The sequence below is a fragment of the Topomyia yanbarensis genome, chromosome 3, assembly GCF_030247195.1.
Source record: "Topomyia yanbarensis strain Yona2022 chromosome 3, ASM3024719v1, whole genome shotgun sequence".
NCBI classification, from domain to species: domain Eukaryota; kingdom Metazoa; phylum Arthropoda; class Insecta; order Diptera; family Culicidae; genus Topomyia; species Topomyia yanbarensis.
In genome coordinates this window covers 5,729,413-5,756,376 of record NC_080672.1, presented here as the reverse complement: position 1 = coordinate 5,756,376, position 26,964 = coordinate 5,729,413, and the positions used below count along the sequence as shown (strand labels likewise).

The 26,964-nt window shown below is 39.0% G+C and overlaps 1 protein-coding gene across 3 annotated transcripts in view; it reads right to left on the bottom strand.

Annotated features, from left to right (window-relative positions):
• LOC131693231 (uncharacterized) overlaps positions 1 to 26,964 on the bottom strand; it is a 93,797-nt gene that overhangs the window by 15,322 nt on the left and 51,511 nt on the right. For all 3 annotated transcript variants that reach the window (XM_058980886.1, XM_058980887.1, XM_058980888.1), the window contains exons 10-12: positions 13,381 to 13,454; positions 12,826 to 12,926; positions 452 to 703 (exon numbers count right to left, since the gene is read on the bottom strand). In XM_058980886.1, the coding sequence (XP_058836869.1) occupies positions 452 to 703; positions 12,826 to 12,926; positions 13,381 to 13,454 (427 nt within the window). The remainder of the gene's footprint in view (positions 1 to 451; positions 704 to 12,825; positions 12,927 to 13,380; positions 13,455 to 26,964) is intronic.

The following is a 26,964-nucleotide window of genomic DNA, read 5'->3' as shown; positions in this document are numbered from 1 at the left end:
GCAAGATTCCGATAGAAATCACCAGTTTTGCAGTTTTTGAAAAAATAATTAAATATCCCGTAAACATATTTTGAATTAAATTGGTTAAGCAAATTAAATTTTTTCCAAGCAGTATAAATTTTCAAAATATGTCACCAGCTGCTGGAAAAAAAACGTTTTATCAATAGTTTCTCCATGATACAATTACATTTACATCATTTCCTTTCTCTTTAAATTTTGCTGACAAGAAAAAAAATATTTTCTTTTCATTTAATTTTTATTGTCTGCTTTGATCACAATGAAAGATTAATTCCGTGAACCTAATTCTCGGGTAGTTCCGCTTTATACATATCGATTCCCGAACAAACATTTTTTAAAGTATTGCATGCTCATACGCCCTTTGAAAATACTGCAGTCAAAATGATCTGATTGACATGTTCAATCACTCTATGAACAACATCTTGTTACCTACCTCGGATCAGGACACTCTGGACACGTGGTCGGCGGTCCGCAGATATCCTCGTATGACTCAACCTTCGGTGGTGGTTTGCCATACTCTTGCGTTTCGCCGAGCCCACCCGGTCGATGGATGATGTACGGCGAATGTTCCATTAGATGAAACTCCGCCTGTATTATACCAAGCTCGTTCTTGGCAATACAATGGTACTCGCCAAAGTCCACCAGCCGAATGCTGGTGATATTTAACCGCATTATCGATTTGTACCTGTTGAGCGAATGTGCCAAGAATCGTAAATATGTGAAAAGCGGGAACATTGATGATGGTGGAATATACGTGTGTTTATATGTTGATAGAAACATTAAAGGGCTATACACTTTTCCCTTCAAACTTTATGTTTATGATTTCATATTGTTTAGAGTATAATGGAGCCAAATACGGACATCAACATGAAACATACGCTTGGGGGCACGATTGGTCACTACTATAATGTAAATTTGAATTATTTTGACAGAAAAATTGTATGTAATTTTGCACGAAAAACACCAAAACGAAGGGAAGAAGACATAAAGAACGCAATTGCATCTGTTCAAGATGGTCCCCGTATGGTCCCCAAATTACCCTAGGAACTACCCCCACCAACTTGGGCATATAAGTTTGAATCCCATGAAGCAACCCATAAAATTAGACTACATCCATAAATGACGTCGCAGTTTTTGTGCGATTTTTAACACCCCCCTCCCGCATCGTAGCATTTCGTCGCAAACCTCTAAATACTCCCGCTGGTAATTACGTAGTTTGACGGAACTCTCCCCCTCCCTTGTCCCCGTAAAAATAAAAAAAAACTAAAATAAAAAATGCGAGTGAGTTAGATGAAACGGGTTAGTTTGTCGTGATGCCCACCCTTAAATCGCCAACAAATCGCCCACGGAACGCGCCATTTAATCACCCTTAATTGGCTCTTATTAAATTTATAAAAAAATCACCGCCAAACTATAGGATGAATTAATGTTGAAATTGGTATTGCACACCAAAATTTACCACAATCTGACGTCCGTTAAAACTTTAGGTCAGGGATCTTGTTCTACTATACTTACACAAGATTCCACAATCTCCCACATTCGTTGGCTAATTGAAGTGCACTAGACAAACAAAATACAAGCGAGAACACGCGAATGGGGACGGGCATAGCGTAGTTGGTAAATCGATTGCCTTGTACGCAGCTCATCTAGGTTCGATTCCCAACCCCGGACATAGGGTTAGAGATTTTTCCAAAAGAGATTTCTCTAACCCGAAAAGAGGCGACCCTAAGGTTAAAACCTCTATAATCAAAATAAAAAAAGAACACGCGAATTGTTTAAAAAAATAATTTTAAGCTTATGCCAAACATGAACCGCCATGTTAGAAGCACGTGAAAAATAACCAAATCCATTTCAGCCCCCAGAAATTTGTCTAAGTATTGAAGTTGTCTTTAAATCGCATCTACCAAGTGCATTTGTTGCTAGGGACAATTAGCAAAGGCGAGTTGAGTCAAACGTCGAAGTGTTCAAAATAGCCTGACTAACGACACTGAATCCCTCTGGATAAAGACTCGACACGTCAATTGTTTGTTTACCATTTATCTGTCAGTGTCATTCCAATCGAGCACGAGACCTGTCAATGGCCCTCGTTCCAGAAGGATTCGATGCGATTTTCTTCGGATTGAGGGCTTTTGACAGGTCTCGTGCTCGATTGGAATGACACCTACTGATAAATAATAAGATAGAGTTGGCGAGTCTTTATTCAGAGGGATTCAGCGTCTTTGAGCCTGACCATGTTAGTCCGCCTTTTTTGACTGGATCTTGCCCAGTCTGTTCAGCGAACGAATTGCACTGTTAGCAACCAGAGAGCTAAAAAAATGCGGATGAACACGGTCAGGCGATTTAAACAGTTTGACGCTTGACTCAACTCGCCTGTGCTAATTGCCTCTAGGAACAAATGCAATTTGCGAATGCGATTTAAAGGCAATTTCAATACTTAGTCAAATTTTCTGGCGGCTGAAATGGACTTGTTTGTTTTTTTTTGCGTTTTTCTAACATATTTGGCTTAAGATTAAAATTGTTTTTTAAGCTTAAAATTGTTTTTTAAACAATTGACGTGTTCTCGCTTGTATTTTGTTTGTCTAGTGCACTTCATTTAGCCAATGAATGTTGGAAACTGTGGAATCGTGTGTGAGTATAGTGGAACAAGATCTCTGACCTAAAGTCTCAATGAAAGTCAGATTGTGGTAAGTTTTGGTGTGCAATGCCAATTTCACTATTGATTCTTTCTATAGTTTGGTGGTGATTACCTAGTGTACTGTTAAGGTTATGTGAGTAGATAGTGAATCCGAAAATAAGTATTATTTGTAATTTTACATATTAGACAGTTAAGGGCGATTAAATGGTGCGTTCTTGGGCGATTTGGGGGTGATTTAAGGGCGAGTAGAGCGGCGAAAAAATGACGGCGGTAGATCGCCCAAATGTGGCATTTGAAATAGCCCCCAAATTTCCAGCAAATTGCTGGCAAATTGAAGAGCAATTAGCGCATTCGAGTTGGAAAATAGCCTCCCGTTAGCCAGCAACTTGCCCTTTTTGACTGGGAAGCTAGGTAGTGGTAGTCGAAGTTAATCCTTTGTCGCCCACGAACGACTTTGTTGGACGAACTGTAGAAAAAGATTTTTTTTCGAATCATCGGACAGCGTGCTCAAGTAAGATCAAACCAGTGTAGTAGAAAATAAGATAAGAAATGGAAGTTTAGATGTAATGTTGTGTTTTTGAACACTGATTATATAATCATACATACTCTTATCTTGTGCTCCTACTATTTAATTCTCAAACGATACTATCTAGGTTAGCTCACAAGTGTGAAGTTAAAATTGCTGTAGTTTAGGGAAAAAGTAAACCACTCTCACAACATAACTAAATATCTCTTTGCTCTGAGTATACGTGTACTCGGAGACTAACCATCCCACCGTTTAAACACATTCATTTCGTGGTCGCATTGCCTGCTTGTGGCGAATCCCAGACCTATACCTGTCCTTCAATCCAACTCCGTAATACCTATGGAAACGTCGCTGAGCCGGGGCCTTCTCTACACGCTCATTCAAAACTACTCAAAATTTGAGTACACAACACTCAATTTAAAAAATGGGAGCAATATGTTAAAAATGAGTTTTTATTTGAGTAATATTAACTCAACTGGTGAGTAACCATTCAATTTTCGAAATTTCGAGTGAAAAAAGCACTTATAGACCAGAAAAAGTTAATGAACTTCGACGTTAATTAAAACTTGGATAAACGACCAAGTCGCGGACATAGCAGTTGTAGAGTTGATTCGGATCATTCACAAAATTAAACGTAAGTTTATCTGAGTTTTGCTTCTATTCAAATCAATTACCCTTTCCTGTTTTTTGTAGTTTCTGCCATTACAACGAGGCGTTGATTTACATGAAATAGGAGGAGAAACATTCTCGGATTATATTTCCAGGCATCGTTAGCGCCTGGAGGTTCAGGTAAATGATATTTGAAGTGCCGGTGAGATTTTTTGTTGCAATATTAAAAATACGAATTGATTATTTTTTGCATTTGCTTTTTGAGTAAAATCTACTCAAAGATGACATTTTCACCCCAAACTCAAAACTGAGTAAACGAAGCAAATTCATTTTTCGACTACGCACACTTTCTATGAAATTGAGTGGCTGGCCACTCAAATTTGAGTTTTTATGAATGAGCGTGCAAGTAGGTATTACATCAGCTTTTCCTACCCTATCCTAAGTATCGGTGAAGATGGTCATGCCCGGTAATGACGATTCTCATGCTAGTGGATTACTGAACTCAAAAGAAATAATGTCCATACCCGATCATTTATCTCACAAGCAAGATGAGTTGAACTACCTATAGGTAACATGATAGTCGTTAGTATGCAATCTACGAATAGCACCGTGCTTCGCAACGCAACGCAACTAAATATAAATTTATATATACATTCGTTTTCGAGCTCTCCATCGAGACAGAGGTTGTTTTTCTAGTCCGTAGTGCTGTGTGAGGCGATAAAGAATAGTTTTAATCCGCATTCAAGGTTATTTTGCCAGTTCGGTTCGGTCCTCAGTCTTTTGTTCGCGTGTGAGGATTAAACAATAGCCAGCTGTATAAGCTGGATCGGTTCGTCGTTGGACACCAGTTTAAAGCTAAGTGGTTTTTGTCTTTTGTAACACATTTATTGCTTTCTTCCGTCTGCGCGGGCGCTGACCCCGTGCGTTGACGTTTTCTATGGTTCCCTCTCCGGATGGTCAAATGGAAGTTGAATCGGGTTCAACTTGTAAGGCTCCCCCCCGGCCCAAATGCTATCCAGAACTCTCAACTGGTCCATTTGTGGTCTTCTTTCGGCCCAAGACTAAATCACTGAATCTTCTTCAGATTTCTAGAGACCTGACGGAACGGTTCTCGGCTGTGACCGAAATTTCAAAGGTCCGCTCGGACAAGATAAGGGTGTTGCTAGCCAACTCAAAGCAGGCAAACGATATTGCTTGCTGTGAGCACTTTACGCGGGATTATAACGTGTATATTCCGGCGGTAAGAGTACAATCCGAAGGCGTCGTAACCGATGAGAGTTTGACGTGCGAGGATCTGCTGAAGTACGGGGTTGGCCGATTCAGAGACCGCTTACTTCTGCCAGTTAAAATACTTGAGTGCAAACGTTTGCACTCAGTAGTAGTTGCGGGGGATGGTTCAAAAACGTACCCCCAATCAAACTCTTATCGGGTGACCTTCGCTGGTACCGCTTTGCCAAATTTCGTCCTCTTGCACAGGGTTCGTCTGCCTGTGCGTCTGTTTGTGCCGCGGGTCATGAATTGCACAAAGTGTAAACAACTGGGTCACACAGCCACCCATTGTAGCAATAAGGCCCGCTGTGGAAAATGCGGGGAGAATCATCTAGATGATTCGTGCAGTAAGCAAGCCGAAAAGTGTCCTTACTGTGCGGAGAGTCTGCATGATATCTCGGCATGTCCCGCGTACAAACTACGCGGGGATAAACTGAAACGTTCCCTTGCGGGACGATCCAAACATTCTTTCGCAGAAATGGTTAAGAATGCTACGCCACCATCCTCAGCAAACATCTATACTCACTTGCCTCCTGACGAGTGCGAGGCTGGTAACCCACAAGAGGGAACATCTACTAGGGTGCCTAGAATTTATAGGAAGAGGAGGAACATTTCCTCTCGTAAAGTTCCTTGTAAAGGCCAGAAGGTGTCCCTTGAGGGGGCTCCGAAAGTCACATCTATTGGAAGTGTTGCAACCAAACCGAAGCAATTAGCTCCTGGTCTCGGAGGATTAAGCTCAGAGAAGGAGTTCCCAGCACTTCCAGGAACATCAAAAATCCCAAGTGTTCCTTTGTTTCAGTTCGAGAGTAATCACAGCACTGGAATTATAAAACTCTCGGACATAGTGGACTGGATAATAGAAACTTTCAATATTACTGATCCTATTAAAAGTCTTATGTTAGCTTTTCTCCCTACAGTGAGAACATTTTTGAAGCAGTTGACTGCTAAATGGCCCCTCCTCTCAGCGATTGTATCCTTCGATGGCTAACTCATCGAACGAGGTCACGGATTTGATCACTGTTCTACAGTGGAATTGCAGAAGTATCATCCCGAAAGTCGATTCCTTCAAAATTTTAATAAATAGTTTGAGTTGCGATGCATTTGCATTATGTGAAACTTGGTTAACTTCCGACGTAGATCTCAACTTCCACGACTTTAATATTATTCGCCTGGATCGAGACACCCCCTATGGAGGAGTGCTTTTGGGGATCAAAAAGTGCTATTCCTTCTACAGAATTAACCTTCCCTCGATAACAGGTATTGAAGTTGTCGCTTGTCAAGTAACAACCAAAGGCAAAAGCCTTTGCATAGCTTCCATATATATTCCCCCCAACACCGCGGTTGGGCATCGACGGCTACAAGACATCTTAGAATCCCTGCCAGCACCGCGACTAGTTTTAGGAGACTTTAACTCTCACGGTACAGCATGGGGTTGCCTCTATGATGATAACCGGTCTTCCTTAATTCAGGATCTTTGCGATAACTTCAATTTGACAATTTTAAACACGGGTGAAATGACACGGATTCCTGCTCCTCCAGCGCGCCCGAGCGCCTTAGACTTGTCCCTTTGCTCAACATCGCTGCGGTTAAATTGCACGTGGAAGGTAATTCCTGATCCCCACGGCAGCGACCATCTGCCGATTGTAGTCTCAATCAATAACGGTTCAAGGCCATTGAAATCAATCAATATTTCGTATGACCTCACACGAAATATCGATTGGAAGAGCTATGCTGCCGCGATATCCGACAACATCGAATCTACCCAAGAACTTCCTCCGGAGGAAGAGTACAGCTTTTTGGCTGGCTTGATTCTCGACAGCGCGAATCAAGCTCAGACTAGGCCAGTACCCGGCGCGAACATACAAAAACGTTCTCCCAATCCCTGGTGGGATAAAGAGTGCTCAGACGTGTACGCAGAGAAGGCCGCCGCGTTTAAGACCTTCCGGAACGACGGGTTACCCGCTAGTTTTCGACAGTACGCGACGTTAGACAAGCGAATGAAGAGTTTGATGAAAGCCAAAAAACGCGGTTATTGGCGCCGGTTCGTCGACGGATTAACGAGAGAAACATCGATGAGCACTCTTTGGGGAACAGCCCGACGTATGCGAAATCGAAACAGTACTAATGAGAGCGTGGAATATTCAAACCGTTGGATATTCGATTTCGCCAAGAAGGTTTGTCCGGATTCCGCCCCGGCACAGAAGATTTACCGCGCCGCGTCTCCTCACGATAGCGCGAACGAAACACCTTTTTCGATGGTGGAGTTCTCACTTGCTCTCTTGTCGTGTAACAATAAAGCTCCGGGGCCAGACAGAATCAAATTCAACTTGTTGAAGAATCTGCCTGACTCTGCCAAGAGACGCTTGTTGAACTTATTTAATAAGTTTCTCGAGGCTAACATTGTCCCACTCGATTGGAGACAAGTGAAGGTCATCGCCATCCAAAAACCAGGAAAACCAGCCTCCGACCACAATTCGTACCGTCCGATCGCAATGCTATCCTGTATCCGGAAGTTGTTCGAGAAAATGATCCTATCCCGCCTCGACAATTGGGTCGAAGCAAATGGCTTACTGTCAGATACACAATTTGGTTTTCGCAAGGGCAAAGGGACGAACGATTGTCTTGCGTTGCTCTCAACTGAAATTCAAATGGCCTATGCTAGCAAAGAGCAGATGGCATCAGTGTTCCTAGATATTAAGGGGGCTTTTGATTCAGTTTCGATCAACATTCTTTCAGAGAAGCTGCACCAGCATGGTCTTTCAGCGACTTTAAACAACTTTTTACTAAACTTGTTGTCGTAAAAGCACATGCATTTTTCGCATGGTGACTTATCGACATCACGATTTAGCTACATGGGCCTTCCCCAGGGCTCATGTCTAAGCCCCCTTTTATACAATTTCTACGTCAACGACATTGATGAATGTCTTGACAATTCCTGCACGTTAAGGCAACTTGCAGACGATGGCGTGGTGTCTGTTACGGGACCCAAAGCTGTCGATCTACAAGGACCATTACAGAATACCTTGGACAATTTGTCTGCTTGGGCTATTAAGCTGGGTATCGAATTCTCCACGGAGAAAACTGAGCTAGTTGTATTTTCAAGGAAGCGTGAACCAGCACAACTACAGCTCCTATTAATGGGTCAAACTATCGCTCAGGTCTTCACAGTAAAATATCTAGGGGTCTGGTTCGACTCGAAAGGTACTTGGGGATGCCATATTCGGTATCTGAAACAGAAATGCCAGCAAAGGATCAACTTTCTTCGTACAATAACCGGAACATGGTGGGGTGCCCACCCAGGAGACCTAATTAGGTTGTATCAAACAACGATACTGTCGGTAATGGAATACGGATGCTTCTGCTTTCGCTCCGCCGCGAACATACATTTCATCAAACTCGAAAGAATTCAGTATCGTTGTTTGCGTATCGCCTTAGGGTGCATGCAGTCGACCCATACGATGAGTCTCGAAGTGCTGTCGGGCGTTCTCCCGTTGAAAAATCGATTTTGGGAACTCTCATATCGATTGCTCATTCGATGCGATATCTTGAACCCGGTCGTGATTGAAAATTTCGAAAGGCTTGTTGAGCTCAATTCTCAGACCCGTTTCATGTCCCTGTACTTTGACTACATGGCGCAGAATATTAACCCTTCTTCTTACAATCCCAACCGTGTGCATTTCATAAATACTTCTGAATCTACTGTTTTCTTCGACACATCCATGAAAGACGAGATTAGTGGAATTCCGGACCACATACGCCCACAAGTGGTTCCAAACATTTTTTTTAATAATTTACGAGAAGTCGACTGTTCTAAGATGTTTTATACTGACGGATCAAAACTCGAAGGATCCACTGGCTTCGGTATTTTCAATCAAAAGTTCACCGCCTCCTACAAACTCAGTGACCCTGCTTCAGTTTACGCCGCAGAACTAGCTGCCATTCAGTATACCCTTGGAGTCATTGAAACATTACCCGCAGGCCATTACTTCATCGTTTCGGATAGCCTCAGTTCCATTGACGCTATTCGCTCGATGAAACATGGAAAGCACTCCTCGTATTTTTTGGGGAAAATACGGGAGCTACTGAGTGCTTTATCTGACAACTCTTTCCAGATTACCTTGGTATGGGTCCCTTCTCATTGCTCCATTCCGGGCAATGAGAAGGCAGACTCCTTAGCTAAGGTGGGTGCCTTAGAAGGAGACGTTTACGAAAGACCAATTTGCTTCAGCGAATTTTTCAGTATTACTCATCAGAGAACCCTCGAAAGTTGGCAAACTTCGTGGAGCTGTGGAGAGCTGGGAAGGTGGCTACATTCGATAATCCCTAAGGTATCGACGAAACCTTGGTTCAAGGGGATGGATGTGGGTCGTGACTTCATTCGTGCGATGTCCCGACTCATGGCAAACCATTACACGCTGGATGCACATCTCCGGCGTATTGGGCTCGTGGATAGTGGTATCTGCGCTTGTGGCGACGGCTATCACGACATCGAGCACATTGTCTGGGCGTGCACCGAGTATAGTTCCGCTAGGTCTCGGCTAATGGATACCCTGCGGGCCCGAGGAAGACCAACCAACGTCCCGGTTCGAGATGTGCTGGCAAGCCGCGATGTCCTCTATATGTCCCTTTTATACACCTTTGTGAAAACCATCAATATACAAGTCTAACTGCCCCTTGTTATTTTCCTTATCATTCTCAGAACCCTCTTCCACCTGTATCAAAGCATCTGTATCGAATGAGCCAACAAACACGGGACCTACGGCACGAACATAACACGCTTAACTCGAAATGTAGCCGATCCACATCTGAGCCGTACTACGAAATCGTCTGGAAAAACCCCTGCCATCTTGAGGAGGACCACCCGGCGTCCCAGTACATGATTCCCCTGATGAAGGCCACCCGAGTTTGTGATCCATCCGTTGATCTCACGATGCCTGAAACTGAAATAATTTTCTCTCCCTGCCATCTTTGTCTACTCTCCCTCCCCTGACTCTTATACCCAGAAGTAACACCCCTACCCCCCCCCCCCCCCAATATCATCACGAAGCATTTAGCTCTTCTTGTCTCTTCTAGTTTTAACTATTATATTATATAATCTCGTTGAAAATGCCCAACTCTACTACCCACAAAAAATAACTATAATTACGAATCTTTACAAAATTCAATCATGTCCTCTAGTTATTCCTAGTTTAAAGTTAGTCGTAAAAAATTGTCCCCCTTAGTTAAACATTATTTGCTCCAATTATCTCACTGATAAAAATGTCAAACCATATTGCCACAAAAACTAAATGACCCCCCTAATCTTACGAAAATAATATTATCCCCTTGTGTAGATATATAAGATAGCTATAAAATCGCATTAGTTTCATTTTAAAAAAAATCAATATGTAATCCCCTAGTTTTAAGCAATTTAAAATGTAAAACAAAACAAAATTGGCACCTTTAAGCTAACGCAACGTGCCTTATCAAATAAACGATTTGAATAAAAAAAAAAAAATAAATTTATACATAATAGTTTTAAAGGTACTATACAGAGTAGTATCCTTGGTGCGTTCGTAGAAAAGAGAGTTCGCTTAACGTGTCGGTTTCCGGGTCGTGTAGAATAGGGCTTTATGGGAGAAAGCTTTCAAGGAAGACTGTTGGAAGGCTATTTTGAACGGTTTTGGCCGTGGCCGACGTGTTTGATGGTACCTCGCTGTGAGTCCCAGCCGATAATATGCCCCTTTACGGCAGGTGTTCGCACTTGCCTAGTGAAGGTAGCGACCTTTTACCGTTTACCACCCCTTCCGTCGCAAAATATCAATTATTTCCCCATCGGATCATTTTGATTCAACGTGGTCGATTGTATTCAAAGACTCTTTGAACCAATATAAAGAGCCATTGCCTATATCATTGATTTGACCATAACAGTATCTAACATAGGATAAGCCGAACTTTACAATTTTGATAAAAAGTTAAGCAACCACAATTGTAAAGAAACCTGTAAATTTTCATCGGTGTTGTTGTAACAAATGGCATCCATCACATATAGCTCTTCGTCATTCGTAGCGCCAAACCTTGTCCTCCAACACTTTTGTAAAATATAAATAGATTCAAGATTACTCTTTACTTAAAATCATCCGTTTACTTTTTGAAAATGTTGATATTTTTATATTGAACACATGTGCGAAATTTCATCTGAATCGAAGATGGGTGAGTGTTGTCTGCGACCATATAGAGTTTAATATATTTAATTCAAAGATACTGAAAAGAAATCGATACTTAAACCCAAGGTCAGCAAGGACCCAATGTCAGAAAGGCTCAAGGTAAGGTACGATACGTGTATTCCATGCTAATTGAATTGGATCTCTTCTGCCCTATGATCACTATCTTCATGCAGTAGAGAAGGATTAACTATGGATATAGAAAACACGAGAAAAACAAACAGCACTCAATGTCATGCTGTTTCATTCGTGGTTCGCTCGACCACGTCTGGCCTGATTCACAAACAAACTTCTTCCCTAATGAAAAGAAAAAGCAAAGGTTGTGAGAAAAAAAGTTAAAAAGCCACGTCCGAGGGCTATGTGACATATATACTTCTTCAGATTTGCTCGGGATGAATAAATGACATATACTGAAGTTGGGTTTTATGTCTATGATGTTTTTTTTGTGTCGTACGCGTACTGCGGTACACATAGTACAGAGTGACAATATTTTCACACATGTACGTGCAGTTTTTATCTCCGTATGGGGTTTACTAAGTTCTTGGCTGTAGTCTGGTGGTACCGAGATAAGGTGATATCACAAGTTAATCTTTATATATTAGATCGTATTGGATAATGAACTAAATTAGTTCAATACTCATTCGTGTTAAGTACGTGTATTAGGTGTTGCTTGAACTTACGCATATGAATTCGTATAATAACTGTAAAATGAATCATTTCTGCTTTCTCTTTTGTATGCCATTATTCATTATCTGTTAAATAGCTATTCTATCGGGATTATAATTATAAAAGTGCAAAATTTGGAATGGTTATAACAATTAAAGTCATTAGTCATAAAGACAAATGGTTATTACTTAGAAAGAAAATAACAGTCGACTAAAAATCATCAAATTTAAAAGCAACTATTTCTTTAGCCGGTTTTTAAATTAATGGTGGAACTGCAATCATTTTTAAACGAAGAATCTAGTTTTACGATAAAAGTTTTAGCTCACGTCTATACTCACTGCAAAGAAAAATCTCAAAAGAAAATGGCAATTCTGTATGACCATCATATCTCAAGCTTGTTTGCACTTGAGCCGCTCTTGCGTTGAGCCCTGATAAATGGATATATCGAATACGGGAAAATCAATTTAGGGTAACGGGAAACCGTGTGTAATCTTTGTTTTTACCGCGTTGTGAGGAGGGAAAGATTTTCGCCGCTTTCATACCAGAGGTGACTCTTAACTTACGTGCCTCTTCTGCTGTTGGTTCAGCTTTAAAAGCAACAGGGGGAAAAGAGCATGAATCTATGTGCGAAACGTTCCAGCATGGTCGTATATCATAGAAGGATTAAATGTCGATTGAAACCAGGAAGCAAAGTGCTCTGCAATCGTGGAGAGAACATGTACAGAATACTAGAACGAAAGCTTTAAACCACAGAAATTAAATGTTTTATTCGCCGGGGAATGAAAAATGAATCTGACGGCAGTGGGAATTTCATCCTTGTTTCTACTAGACCGAACCTATTGTTCATTTGGAGGGTGTTTAGATTTTTTTTTGTAATTTATTTCCCTTGTTTTTCTTACCCGTCATTGTGTGTTTCCATTTGATATTTGTCTCCTGGCTCTAGAAGGCGACCCCCAGGTACACGCTCCCAGTACTTCAGAGCCTCCGGAAATGCTTCCACCTGGAATGACAATGATAGAGACAAAGACAAAACGTGGTTGTAAATTGTTTATAGCTACGAAAGAAATGACGACAACGTACACTACCCATCGAAGGTATGGAAGCTCTTCAATAAGTAGTGCAATGTCCGCACTGAATAGTGCAACACCTCGAAGAGATTTGCATCGCCTAAAAAGGGTATATTCTATATTTCGATTTGCTAACTATTTGCGCAATGCTATTAAATCTATGCTAAAGGCCAATTGGATCCGGAAGAATTATTTTGTTCATATTTTGGTTTATATTTGCAATGCAATTATATCTCTCGAAAGAGCCACAGAGAATAAAATTAGCACTGACGTTAATTGTCTACAACATAACATTGACATTGACGCATACAGTGTTCAAATAATATTTGAAGAGACCTTTTGTTTCATTATAACTTTTCATTATACAATCACTTTCTAGTTACATACCTCACACTCGAATGTAGCAGTTGATCCATTGTTTGCGTACACCATTTGATTCCGCACCCGTACCAGTGGAGGAACTAGAATAAATAAAAACAGGTTGAAACTATTGCTCTTTCGAAAAAAAAATTCAATTTGGATCAGAGTTGATTGAAATTTAGAAATTTTCCGAAAATAACACCCTTCCAACAAACTATCCGAGTTCGGTTAAGCGAACCATGATTGTAGATACGTGCTTTGCGGTGTTGTTAGTCGTATCCTGCGAAACTTCCTGTGAGAGACAGGACTATTCCGAACATGCTGTGTGCTAAACAGCATAATGCAGCTACTAAAAACTGCAACTCGATCTCGAAACGAAACAAAGAGACATGGTGCTATTTGCGACTCGTTCGAAATACGTGGTTGGAGAAATGGGTTTCATGCTGAGTTGGGAAGCTTGTCTCTTTCCCATACGAATGCCACATTCCGATCGTCATGGATGATAAGTGTTTCATGTGAATCACTAATCAATGTAGAGTCTGTATATCATTGAACTATTGCAATTGCTCAAACGATGGTAATTGATCTTGAAATTAATACACGCTGGAATATTCTAAACTAGGGAGGGAAATGTTCAGCTAATTGGACTAAAATCGAAATGCTACGTCTAAGTTTCAGGGAAATTTTCTCAGGATATACAATATCACACCCAGTGCAACATGATTATTATTATTATGCGAAAAAACTATTAACCTTCCTGCGCTCGCGAGAAATAGAATACTCATTGACTTGTTGCATCATTCCAATTACAATATTTTTTTTTAATGTAGAATACATTTAAGGTTTCAATATAGGGGTCCCGTTTCAAAATATCGGCTGCGGTGCCGCGTCAGATTTTGAACGTTAATAACTTTTATCATACTTAACAGAATGATTTGATTTTTAGGCCAATTTGTTGCAAATATGTTCCTCTATGCTGTATTAAAATTTGAAGTATGTATAACATGTACTAATAACAAAAAAAATGTGTTTTGAAAAATCTTTCGAAAACGACTCGGAAAAGTGAAAATTTTCAGCCCATCCCGCACAGAGCCGTCGTTATGGTAAACCAACCGAACAATAAAATAATGAAAAGTTTATATATAGGTCCACTACATGTTTGTTCGTATGGTTATTCGCATTGGGTTGCTTGACGAGAGCACTTGGTGGGGGAAAGACTGCATATTCCTTTGGTTAGGCCATTAGAAGCCGGACGGAAAGGAAAGGCTCATGCACGGCACGAGAACGAGCGAGAAAGCGATAGTAGTGCATATTAGCGCGATTATATAAATATCTGTCGGTCGGTTTTTCTCATCATTCGTATTCGTTCAAGCACTAGCAAGCAGCCAGTCCATCGAAGAAAAGCAGTGGGCGATGACGACGGCGGAAAAAGTGCCCCAGCTACTGGTGACTCATCGCAACCCGATCAGGAACTGTCGCCCTGCAAGAATTTCGCCCCAACTAAAGGGCAACAGAGTAGGCTATCGTTCCAGCGTCTGGTTCGTGAGATTGTACAGGACTGCAAAGTCGAGCTACGCTTACAAAGCTCAATCGTAATGATGCCCCGAGAAGCCAACGATGCCTACTTGGTCGGTTTGTTGGAGGATGCAAAATAGTGCTTTCTGGCTCACCGTGTCCGCGAGGAGTGCGTCTGAATTATGCTCCCGCAATAAAACAGTAAACGGTTCTTTTCAGGACCAATTAATTCTGTTCTAATAAGAGTTAAACTGAAATTTACATTTTATGGTGTATAACAAATAATTTTCAGAAAGCTATATAAGAAATACGATGTGTGGAAAGAAAGAAAGAGAATTTAAATTATCCTCTCTCGCTCGTTTTCGTGCACTGCTTTTCCATTCCTTTCTGCTGCTAATACCATCATAACTAAAACGAATGTGCGTGTTCCCCCACCATCTCATGGCCAGTGTTGCCACAATTGCATGTCGCTATTACAATTTGAATTATTTTATTGATCCTCTCTAGTATTGATAAAATATAGAACGTGCAAAGTACACTAGTCGCTTGCTTTTATTCGAACTTTTTGGCAGCCTCCTTTGATTAACTGCATAAATCATTAGATTTAAATTAACGTCTCGAAGTGAAGTCACGATGCTCCGGTTATGTTACAGACATTACCCACCCATCTTTTTTTTTAGTTTAGTAGAGCGAATACGAACTACTATCGCTCTCTCGCTTACTCGTTTTCGGGCCATGCGCCTTTTCTTTCTTTTCTGCTACTAATACTAGCATAATCAAAACGAATGTGCGTCTTCCCACCATCCATTTAGTGAGCAGTGTTGCCAAAAGCATTTTCAGTTTTTCATCAATAACATTTCAACAATATTTTCAAAGAATGCTGTAGATTCGAAAAAAGAAAAATAGTTGGTGATGGAAAAGAATTTCCAATTAGAATTTTTAACCATAATTATAACGAATCATTTGAAAATTTCACATGCAAACGTAATTTCGTTGCATATCATTAGATTTGGATTAACGTCACAAGTGTAGTTACGACACTCCGGTTATGTCGCAGACATTACCCACCCATCTTTTTTATTGTGACCACGACTAACGGTTTAATATAGACACCCCATTTCAATATTTCTGAAGGAACAGAAGGTCGAGTTTGGAAAGTTTGTAACTTTCATTGTACTTAACCAAATTACACAATGTTCGCACTAATGATTCAGAAATATGACCAGGAATCTTCTATTAGATTTGTAAGTATGTATAATTTACATGAATAAAGAAAAAATGATTTTCAGGAATCAATTATTATCTGTTCTTCCATTGGCCAGTACTACGCGACTTCCTCATGCTAACAATTAATTTCATCGTTAGCCATCTCCCTCACCAAGGCCAACAACGCCAACAAAACCGGTCCTTTTCAGGACCACCATCATTTTTGTAAAGAATAATTTGAAATATTCCTCGCCCAAATCACCTTTTGTCCGAAAATTCCAATGAGTATCAACATATTTGAAGAACGTGTTCTTTATGTATTCTACATCTCTCCGGTTATGTCGCAGACATTACCCACCCATCTTTTTTCAAGAACATTACTTTTTTCAGAAAAGAGTTCAAAAATTGGTCAAGACTGTTGGTTCCATTGGGCGTTTATCTGGCTTATAGTTTATGATTTCCATCTTCTTGTTCAAACAACAGTTTTATCGAAATCTGAAAAAATATGAGTACTTTTTCTTCAAAAAACGCTTTTTATCCTCCTAAAAGTGTGATGATACATTTCTTATAACTCTTATCGCTTTCTTCGGGTATTATATCGATTAAGGAAATTTAGAAAAACAAATTTTCGAATGGATTTGAAGTTTATACTCTGAATAGCGTCTACTCAAATTCCCAACGCGACTGAGAACTAAGCACTGAAATTTCAGCTCTTGATATCTCGCTATCTCTGAAGTGCATGTGTGCATAGATCCAACTTTACTTCGATATCGACTTTTTCTAGAAATGGCTTCCCAGTAGTATCTTTGATCTGAATTATTATTCCTAGTCCTAATTCCAAAGAATAAATAAAACACTCTTGAAACCCGTTAGGGAACATCATTATCATTAGTGGAATTTTCTTTTTCACGAAACTTTTCGATAACCTTCCGTCACTTCAATCAAAAATGTTTAATTAATTTATAATTTACATAATCTTATTAGGAACAGTTGTTTATGAAGCTTTTGTAATATTGTGTAGGAGAAGCTAAAATTTATGAATTTTCTCTATCTGCAACATATAAATCCTTAAGTATACCAATTAATTTAAGATACCCTTTTAGCATAAACTATCGCACAAATGGGAATAGGTTCACCGAATTTTTGAAGAAGTCGATAAAATAACCTCTTGAAAACTACTTAAACATTGGTGTAGTTCGATGCACTTGAAAGAAAATATCCTCAGAAAATGGTCTTCAATATATTATAATAGATAGGCAGTATTCGAAGAAGTTCCTTGTGGATGAGTGTAGAATGACTTTGTTTCTACTTACTTGGAGTCAGCGGCGTAGTCAGAAATTCGATTTGGTGAAAATCTAACTTGCTGTCAAAATGGCATAATTACGAGACCGCCATCTTTCAAATTTTAAGATTATGGAGAATAAATTTTTCAAAAAATTGTAACAAATTTCCTGCCTTAAGCGAATTTGTTGAGACTTTCATTTAAAACAACTTTATTGTAGGCATGAATACAACGTATATGGAGTATATCGAGTTAAAAAATGATATTTACGAAGTGTTCCTTAATCTAGTTTTTTACATTTCTTATAAAAGAAATGTATAGAATTCGCTCAAACTTTCAAGATTTTTTCCGAGGCCCGGAAGGCCGAGTCTTATATACCAATCGACTCAGCTCGACGATTTGGGACAATGTCTCTGTGTGTGAGTGTGTCTGTGTGTGTGTGTGTGTGTGTGTATGTAACGGACAAATTCTCATTCGTGTTTCTCAGCAATGGCTGAACCGATCTTATCCAAACCAATTTTAACTAAAAAACAGTATGAACGCTATTAATTTGTTTTTGATTCTGATGTTTAGTTTCCAAGATATGAATGTTTGAATGCGTAAAAATGGCGTTTTTTGCAGTTTTTTTGAATTATCTGCCGAAATTGACAATACAGATTAACAATTTATATTTTAGAATTTTTAGATAGCTTTAACGAATACCTTTCGAACAAGCTATAGATTGTTAAAATCGGACTATTATCAAAAGAGATATTTATAATTAAATGCGGACGAAAGATTTTTATCATTTCCCATTGCCAGAAATATGACCAAAAACATGTAATCTATTATTAACGCCAAAACGGCTTATTTTAGGTAAATAGTATCTTCGGAGAATTTAATGGAGGTAATATGCCCTTTCTTTTGGTATTGTGCTTTTGCTGATTAATCCCTCTATGAGTGAGATATTTTCACAAATTTTCTTGGAACTGATTATATCGAAATGACGTCTTCAGCAAATTTGTAGCTCTTACTTTTGCGAATAACTTTACTGAAGACTTTAAATATCTATTTTGAATACTTTAAAAGTTATGGATTGTTGTTTGTGGATTACCTTTTGTCGCCTATTTATTGTTCAATATAGTAATAATCCATTGAAATACGCCAAACATTATTACGATAAAACGAATTTTGTATTTCATTTTTCTATCTACAACCGCTAGAAATAATCACCGAACACTTCCAAGTTGCCTAGCAGGAACTTGATAACGTATCAGTGCAAAAATGTTCATTTGTGCGAACCTTCTGACTGCAATTTTTCTAACTTATGACCATCGGATCGATTTGAAACATATCGGAAAATGAAAAGCGAAATAAATAACTACAAGCAACGACGTAGCAAAGAGAAGGTTTTGGGGTTTAACACCATACAACCCTCCCCCCCTCCACCACACCCAAAAAAAGTATTGGATTGAAGTTGAAAATTTATTGATGCAGACTGATTTAATTCAATTTTACAATAACAATTATCTGATCCGTAGATTGATAACCTGTTGTTGTAAACATCATGAGGACTTTTGATAAATTGTCGGAATGTGATCCTGATATGTAACTGATCTATTGGTCTTGATTTCACAGTTGTCTAATTGCATCAATATCAAATTCCTGCCAGAAAACATCCCAATAGAAAATTCCAGAGTTTTGTAATCAATCATAATCCTCAGATTTATTTTCAAATTGAGCTCGTTTTTGTAGAGATGTACTGTAATAAGGGTCTTTATTTAATAGGAAGCGAAGTTAAAATTGATTTAACGTCTATGAAACATAGAACTGCTCACCAAAAAGATGCATAACTTTCAACATTTGCTAAAAATGTTTATGCCTTTCTCATTCACTCTAAAAGTCGTCAATCTAATCCCGACCCGGAGGGCCGAGTGTCATATGCCAATCGACTGAGTTCGTCGAGATCGGACAATGTCTGTGTGTATGTATATGTGTGTATGTGTGCATGTGGAAAAAAATGTGACCTCTGTTTCTCAGAGATGGCTGGACTGATTTGCACAAGTTAGTCTCAAATGAAAGGTACAACCTTCCCATCGGCTGCTATTGATTTTTTTATTGATTGGACTTTCGGTTCCGGAGTTACGAGTTGAAGAGCGAATTCCCATATAAACTGAAATTAAAAATTTTCAAAATCAAATTTGTATTTTTGATGCCAAATGACTTTAAAATGCATGAAACATTGACTTTTTTGGACTTTGGTACATTTTTGCCTTTCTCATAAAGAAAGGTTATGCAATCACTCTAAAAATCGTCAATCATACCGGCCCGGAGGGAGTATGCAGTGAGGGGTTGCTACTTTAAAATTAAAACTAGTTTAAAATTTCTTAACAAGTTGAAAATTTTCGGCAGGACCCGGACCTCCCGGATCTTTCTCCATGATCCGCCGCTGGCTTCAAGCGATGTTTCAGTATCACATAGTATCTCAAGATCGTGGCTGTCGATCCATTGTATGTGTGTGCAAATCGTACTGAACATGTAATATTCATTTCCACCATTGCATTGAACATAACCAGCCATGGAATCGTAGTCTGGATAAATGAGAAAAGCACAATTGCACCACTAGGTGGATTAAAACAGGTTTTTATTTTGGAATGCGTCGCATTGAAACGAAAGCGTAATATGATTAATAATGAGGATAACACTTTCCGAATGTAGATAGAAATTTATAAAAAATGACGATTTCCATTCGACTCTAGCAGATTCTGATCGATTTTGATGAGCATTTGATTTTTGTTGTAGGTTAAAAAACAGTAATTTAAGGTCAAGATAGCATCATTTTTAAACCGCCAATTTCGGAGGTTTAGTATCATCGATGAGTTTTACAAACGTTAAACGCATCATTTGATAAAATAATTTTGACGGTATATCGCCCAAGAAGTATTTATGGTGAATTTTCTCAGGTTAATATTCATGACTACAATAAAGTCTCAACAAATTCGCTAAAGACACGAACTCTGTTACTATTTTCCGAAAAATTAATTCTGCATAATTTTAAAACTTCAAACATTATGGTTTCGGTATTATGCCGTTTGGACAGTATGATCGATTTTCACCAAACCGAATTTCTGGCTACGCCGCTGATTTCAAGTAAGTAGAAACAAAGTCGTTCTACACTCGTTCACAAGAAACTTTTTCGAATGCTGAATATCTATTATAATACATTCAAACCCCGATTTTATCAGCCAAATATGAACATATGTTTGATGGGCTCCAGCAGACGAACAAGACTGAATTCGAGTAAATCCTTTCTTGAGCATGTTTTCCTTATCATGAAGATGGAAATATGCAAAAAAAAGTTCATCATAATCAGAAATAGTTATCAGACTACATCAAGGAACGGGAAGAATATTTTAACAGCTTCAGTTTATCATAAAGAAAAAAAAATGCCCGATTTAGTCAATGTCCCCATTTTGTCAACCTAAAATACACCATGAGATTGATGAAAATGGGTCTTTATTGTATGTTTTATTCACTGTGTTTCACATTAATAAGTACATTTCATTTTTGGGTATTTTTTATTGCATCGAACTACAACAATTGTTAGGTACCTTTAAGGGGTTATTTTATAGACTTCTTCCAAAATTTGGCGAACCTATTCCAATTCGTATACCAATTAATTGGTATACTTAAGGGTTTATATGTTGCAGATAGAGAAAATACTGAAATTTTCAGCTTTTTTCCTACACAATATTACGAAAGCTTATTAAACAATTTTTCCTAATAAATTTGTGAAAATTATAAACTATTTGAAATTTTTTAATAGTTTTTATTTTTTATTTAACCGTGATTTTTTAATAACTAGTGACCATCGCTTCACAACGTAATCTATTTTTCATGGCTTGCGGTGAGCGCGATCTCTCGAATTGCTGAACTGAAAATTATGGAATAGAAATTAATTTTTAGTATTCTTTACAGACCCACTGGTGCCATAAGACCATTTCGCTAGATTTTCAGAGCACTGTGCACCCAGTGCATTAACGCAAGTGACGGAAGGTTATCGAAAAGTTTCGTGAAAATGAAAATTCCAGTAATGATGATGACTTTCCCAAACGGTTCGTTTTCGAGAGGTTTTCATTTGTTCTTTGGCATTAGGATTAGCGATAATAATTCAAATCAAGGATACTACTGGGAAGTCACCTTTAGAAAAAGTCGATGTCGAAGTAAAATTTGAAACTATGCACGCATGCACTTCAGAGATAGCGTGATATCAGGAGCTGCGATTTCATTTCAACGCTTTTTTTGTGAAAAGGGCGATACTTACAAATGTAAGCATAAGGCTTTTTCATACATGCGAATGAGGGCTTTGAAACGCAACAAATTAACCTAAAAATTTTGATTATACGATATTGCTTTCTTAAACTACAGCAAAAAATACAACGGGCGAAACTGTATTTTTGTTTGTTTATTTAAAGTTTCGCCCTCCACGCTCCATGCAAACAAACAGGGCGATACTTTTTTTGCTAACAGTTTAGAGACGAAACTGTTATTTTCGTATTTTTTTTTAGGATTATCAAGCTGATACCAGCTGTAAATAGTAACAATGATCGCTATTGAAAAAACACGGACGAAATCGGTGGTGTAGAACGGTAGTTATTGTAAAAAACCGTAAGGGCAATGCTTCAATGCTGATAGGTGGGACCGAAAAAGTAAACAATCGCCAAAGGGGCGATACTACCATTTTGTCAATTTGAATAGCAAAAACAAATTTTAATTTAATAATTTGAAATACTTTATGAAGTTTTGGGTTTCGATCACTGAATCATGCAATCTAGGATGTAAAAAACACAATAGCTCCTAAATAGGAAATAAAACCAAGTCTGGAAATATTCACTGTAGATTTTCTTTGAATGGTATCACTGCTAGTATCGCCCTTTTCAAGAAAAAGCGTTGATTTAGTTCTCAGTCGCGTTGGAAATTTGAGTAAAGTATAAACTTCAAATCGATTCAAAAAAATTCGATTTTTTTTTGGCTCAGTACAATATATAACCCCTTTAGGAGAATTCAGTTTTCCCACCACAATATAGATATTTTATTAACAATAATTCGTAATTCGTTGGTATGTCTATTTTATGGGCCATTTTTTCGCTTTCCCATTGATTTGGTTTGAGATTTCTAGCACTGATGTTGTCCTATGCTGATTTGAGCGATTCTCTGAGTCCTGCCACTATCCCATGTAGTATGTGTTATCAAAAACATCGCGAAGCATCAAGTTCAAAATGTTCTCAAACGATATAATATCCGAAGAGTGATAAGAGTTATAAGAAATGTCTCATCACACTGTTAGGTGGATTAAAAACGTTTTTTCTAAAATATTTTTCTATTGTGAGCTTCATAAACTTAACCTTAGGATAAAATGTAAATTTTATCGTTTATAAAAAATAGAGAGATTTATCATAAACAGTAAAATCATAATAATTTAATTTAAAATTAAATAGAAATAAAATAGCCTAAAATATGTTAATACCTTGAAAACATGGAGCCTTCATGTCTTCAACAAAGTGGTTTGTAATATCACTTCCCAAAATTTTGCTGAAGACATTAAGCCTGGAACTAAATTTGTTTGAAGAGTAAATTCGCCATAAATACTTCTTGGAGGATATAACGCCAAAATTATTTTATCAAATAATGTGCTGTTAAACGTTTGTAAAATTCATCGAAGATATACCTGCGAAATTGGCGGAACGGAAAACGCCATTTTTCATAAATTACCCTACTTTTGGAAGGTGGTTTTCTCGTTATTAATTCTATAACGTTTTCGACTCAACTCGACCCATTCCCAAAATAAAAACATTTTCAGCAAATGTTGGAGTTATGCAATTTTTCGGTGAGCAGTTTTAAGTTTCATAAACATAAAAGCAATTCCAGTTTCGCGTCCTATTAAAAAAGACCCTAATCCATATTACAGTACACCCCTTCAAAACTGAACTCAATATGATAGGAAATTATGATTATGATTGATTTCAGAACTCTAGAATGAGCTTCTATTGGAATATTTTTAGGCAAGTATTTGATATTTATGTTATTAGACAACTGTGAGATCAATACCAATAGATCAGTTACAGATCAGGATCGTATTCTCACAATTTTTCAAAGATTCTCATGATGTTTCAAACAATAGGTTATCAATGTACTGATCAGATAATTATCATTGTATTATTGAATTAAATCAGTCAGCATCAAGATAAATTTTTAACTTCAATACAATTTTATTGTGAGGGGGCTGGGTGTGGTTAAATCCCAAAGCATCCTCTTGGTTACACCACTGCTTGGAGTCATTCATTTCGCTTTCCATTTTCCGAGATACGTTTCAGATCGATCCGATGGTTATAAGTCAGAAGGTTCGCGCAAATGAAAATTTTTGCACCGATAAGTGATCAAGCTCCATTTAGACCGTATGCCAAATTTATGGTAATTTTTTGTTAATAATGGTTTTAGGAACACCGTGTATTGTATATTGTATATTGTTGACTCGATTCTCACAATCTTAGTCTTAAATAAAGGGTATTATATTCACATTGATTCGTCTAATTCAGTAAATGTGTGTGTGTAGATGTATGTGACCAACAATCGCATATTGGTTACTCGGAGATGACCGAACTGATTTTCTCAATTTCGTCTCAAATGAAAGGCACAGGTAGCTCTTGAATTTAATTCTGATTCGACATCAGGTTCCGGAGTTACTGGTTGAGCAGTGCGGTCATACAGTAAGCCCCCATATAAACTGGTACCACCATGATATCTAGATGACGCCAAACTTATTAAATTGGATTTACTATCGTATATTATTTAGCTTCTCATATTTAAAGTTTTTGCTATCACTATGAAAATCTTCAACCTACTCCAAGCCATTTTTTTTACTTAAATAGGTATTCTGTATTTAAACAAGGGTGCGTGGCGGGGGTCACTCCCCCACATATCGCACATCCATCTCCTCAACCACACGCTCCTCCCACCTATCAAACCCCCCTCAGTCCCCTTTCCATCACACCACCCGCAGACTTCCAACCGTATCCCACCTCCTATAGACTCATAACTTTCCCATTCCCGTCACCTTCACCCAACAGGCATACCAAAATAAGCTGGGGGTGGTGGCTCCGGGTTGAGGGTTTTTCATTCCCCTCACATACCCAATACTCCAAGATGCTTGAATAACTGCCTTCAGAGTTCCATCTGGACAACGATGAGCAATTCTGGCACTGATAACTGCTGTCGATGCGTCCGCCGATACGACAATCTCCAGCGTGGGGTTGTACTGGGTGAGTGCTGTAGTGCTGTAGGGTGAGTGATCGCAGTAGTGTTCTGAAACGGTCGAATGAAGTCTGACAAAAGTCCGTCCAGTTCCATCTACCTTCAGTAATTGGTCCATGGGAAAACTCCGAGATACAATCGAAGATTTGACTTACGTTTTACTAGGGTCAGGTCTGATACCATATGGTATACATACCATTCATACTCTGGTCCAGATATTTAATCACATTAAAAAGCTGCACTTCTCTAACCGTACTCCTGAAGTCGACTTAACACTCGATGAAGATTTTGTTCGTGCTTCTCTTCTGTTCTTCCCCTGTCCAGAATGTCGCTGGTTGTATTTAGCCCACAAACCATCAAGTCCATCTGCTGTTGAAAGGCTCCTGGGGCTGATTTGATTCCAGGTGACCGACGAGTAAATTTTGGGTATTAATGCTGAGGAGATTCTGGCAAGCTGGGTCAACTTCCACCTGGAGATAGGCTTTCCAAGTAGCATTTCTAGTTTTATATCACACTACAAGTCCAATCTAAGTTTTCAAGAGGGCTTCAAGACTGCCTTAAAACATTTATTGTTACTAGGCTGAAGATCTTGCATCCGGCCATCTTTGCAAATGTCTTCCGGCAGTTTCAGTGGATACTTTTGTATTCGACTGGTTTAAGGACACCAAAGTTGCCAGGATGCTGAATTTACTCCTCTACAGTACCTTCCATGCTGTAGGCGATGGGTCGCTTCGATCGAAACACAGGCTTCGGGTAGCCCCGGCCGGAGCGATAGTTTGATTTGCGTTTTGGTGCAGATACCCATTCTGTTGGTCAACACATCGGCATACTTTGATTTCAGAGTTTTGCAAATTTTCTTGAGAGGCAGGCATAGTAGCCTTCTTTGTGACTTTATTTCCACATTCCCGGCAACAGTGGTCTTGGTACTGGAAATATGTATTCTTCTACATGACCAACATGGAATACGCGGCTGTTCGGCACTTTGCTTACTTTCTACATTCAGTGGTTGACGTTTTGGCTTCTTCTTCTTCCAATTCTGTTTATTTTCCGTCGGTCTATTTCCGCTACGAGGCCAAACACCGACGCCAGAGAGGTGACACTCCCACTATCTGGATTGGATATCGACCCATCAACTCATGGACCGGGGACCAACGGCTTTACTTCCCTTCCGAAGGAAGGCGTGACCTCAAATTTTTCTCACCTCTGAAAAATCTCAACGACCTCGACTGGGATTGAACCCAGACCAACTGGGGTGGGTGGCGGTCACGCTTACCACCCAACCATCGGCGCCGTCTACGTTTTGGCTTGGTAGAGTTGTAATTATGTCTGACAGCATGCAACGCTGACTGGGATGGATTTTCAACCAGTACGTTGTCTTTCTTGAGGTTGGCCAGACTGCTGCAGTCCTCGACGACCTTCGGCAAGGTTATGTCCGCTATCTCGTTCAGTTTCGTGATGAGCCTCATTTGTATATCCGGGACACTCGAGGATCTTAGTTCACAGTCACAAATGAGTCATTTAATTTGCTCTTCGGACAGTTCAGACAGTTTGAAATCTATACAGACTCTATTTACACGACACCTGTACGCTTGAATGTTCTCTGAATCCACCATGGCTGTTTGCAAGCATAGATACCGCCGATGGAACACCGAAACCGAAAATCTAAAAAGGGATTTCATCTGTTCGATCGTCTTTTCGAAAGTGTATTGATTCGGCTGCTTAGGTGAAATAAAACTAGTGTACCTTTCGTAGGTTGCAGAGTTAAGTTTTCGTATAAGTAGTCGGACTTTGCGACATCGTCGAGTTTGCTGGCGTCATTATCAAACAGGTCCGAGTAGCGGGAAAAATACGAGTCAAACGATTCTTCGGCATGCGTCAAAGAATGTGCTTTCGAGTGATAATAAAAATATCGCGATTTAATCATTTTTTAATTTTTTTGCTGGTTTAAGCAACGTCACTTTAATAGTTATTCGTATTTTTCCATGTTCTCAAGCTGATTTTATAAATTGGACATTGTAATACGCAAGTCGTCTAAAGAGTATTCAATAAAAATAGCCTACATACCTATACAAAAATTCAAACTTTTCCCCATTTTTTCGCACCTCAACATATATAACCGTTTAAGAACGTTCGTAACCACAGTAATAATTTGAAATTACTACACTGAAAAAGGCGATCAAAGCGATATATTTGACCCCACCCTGTAAGGATTCTCAGTGTCAATCGGACCATAGCACTAGCCCTCCTATTTTTTTGCGAATTCACACCACTGATTCTCGTAAATAGATTCAATTTTAGAATACAAGTCGTAATATGGA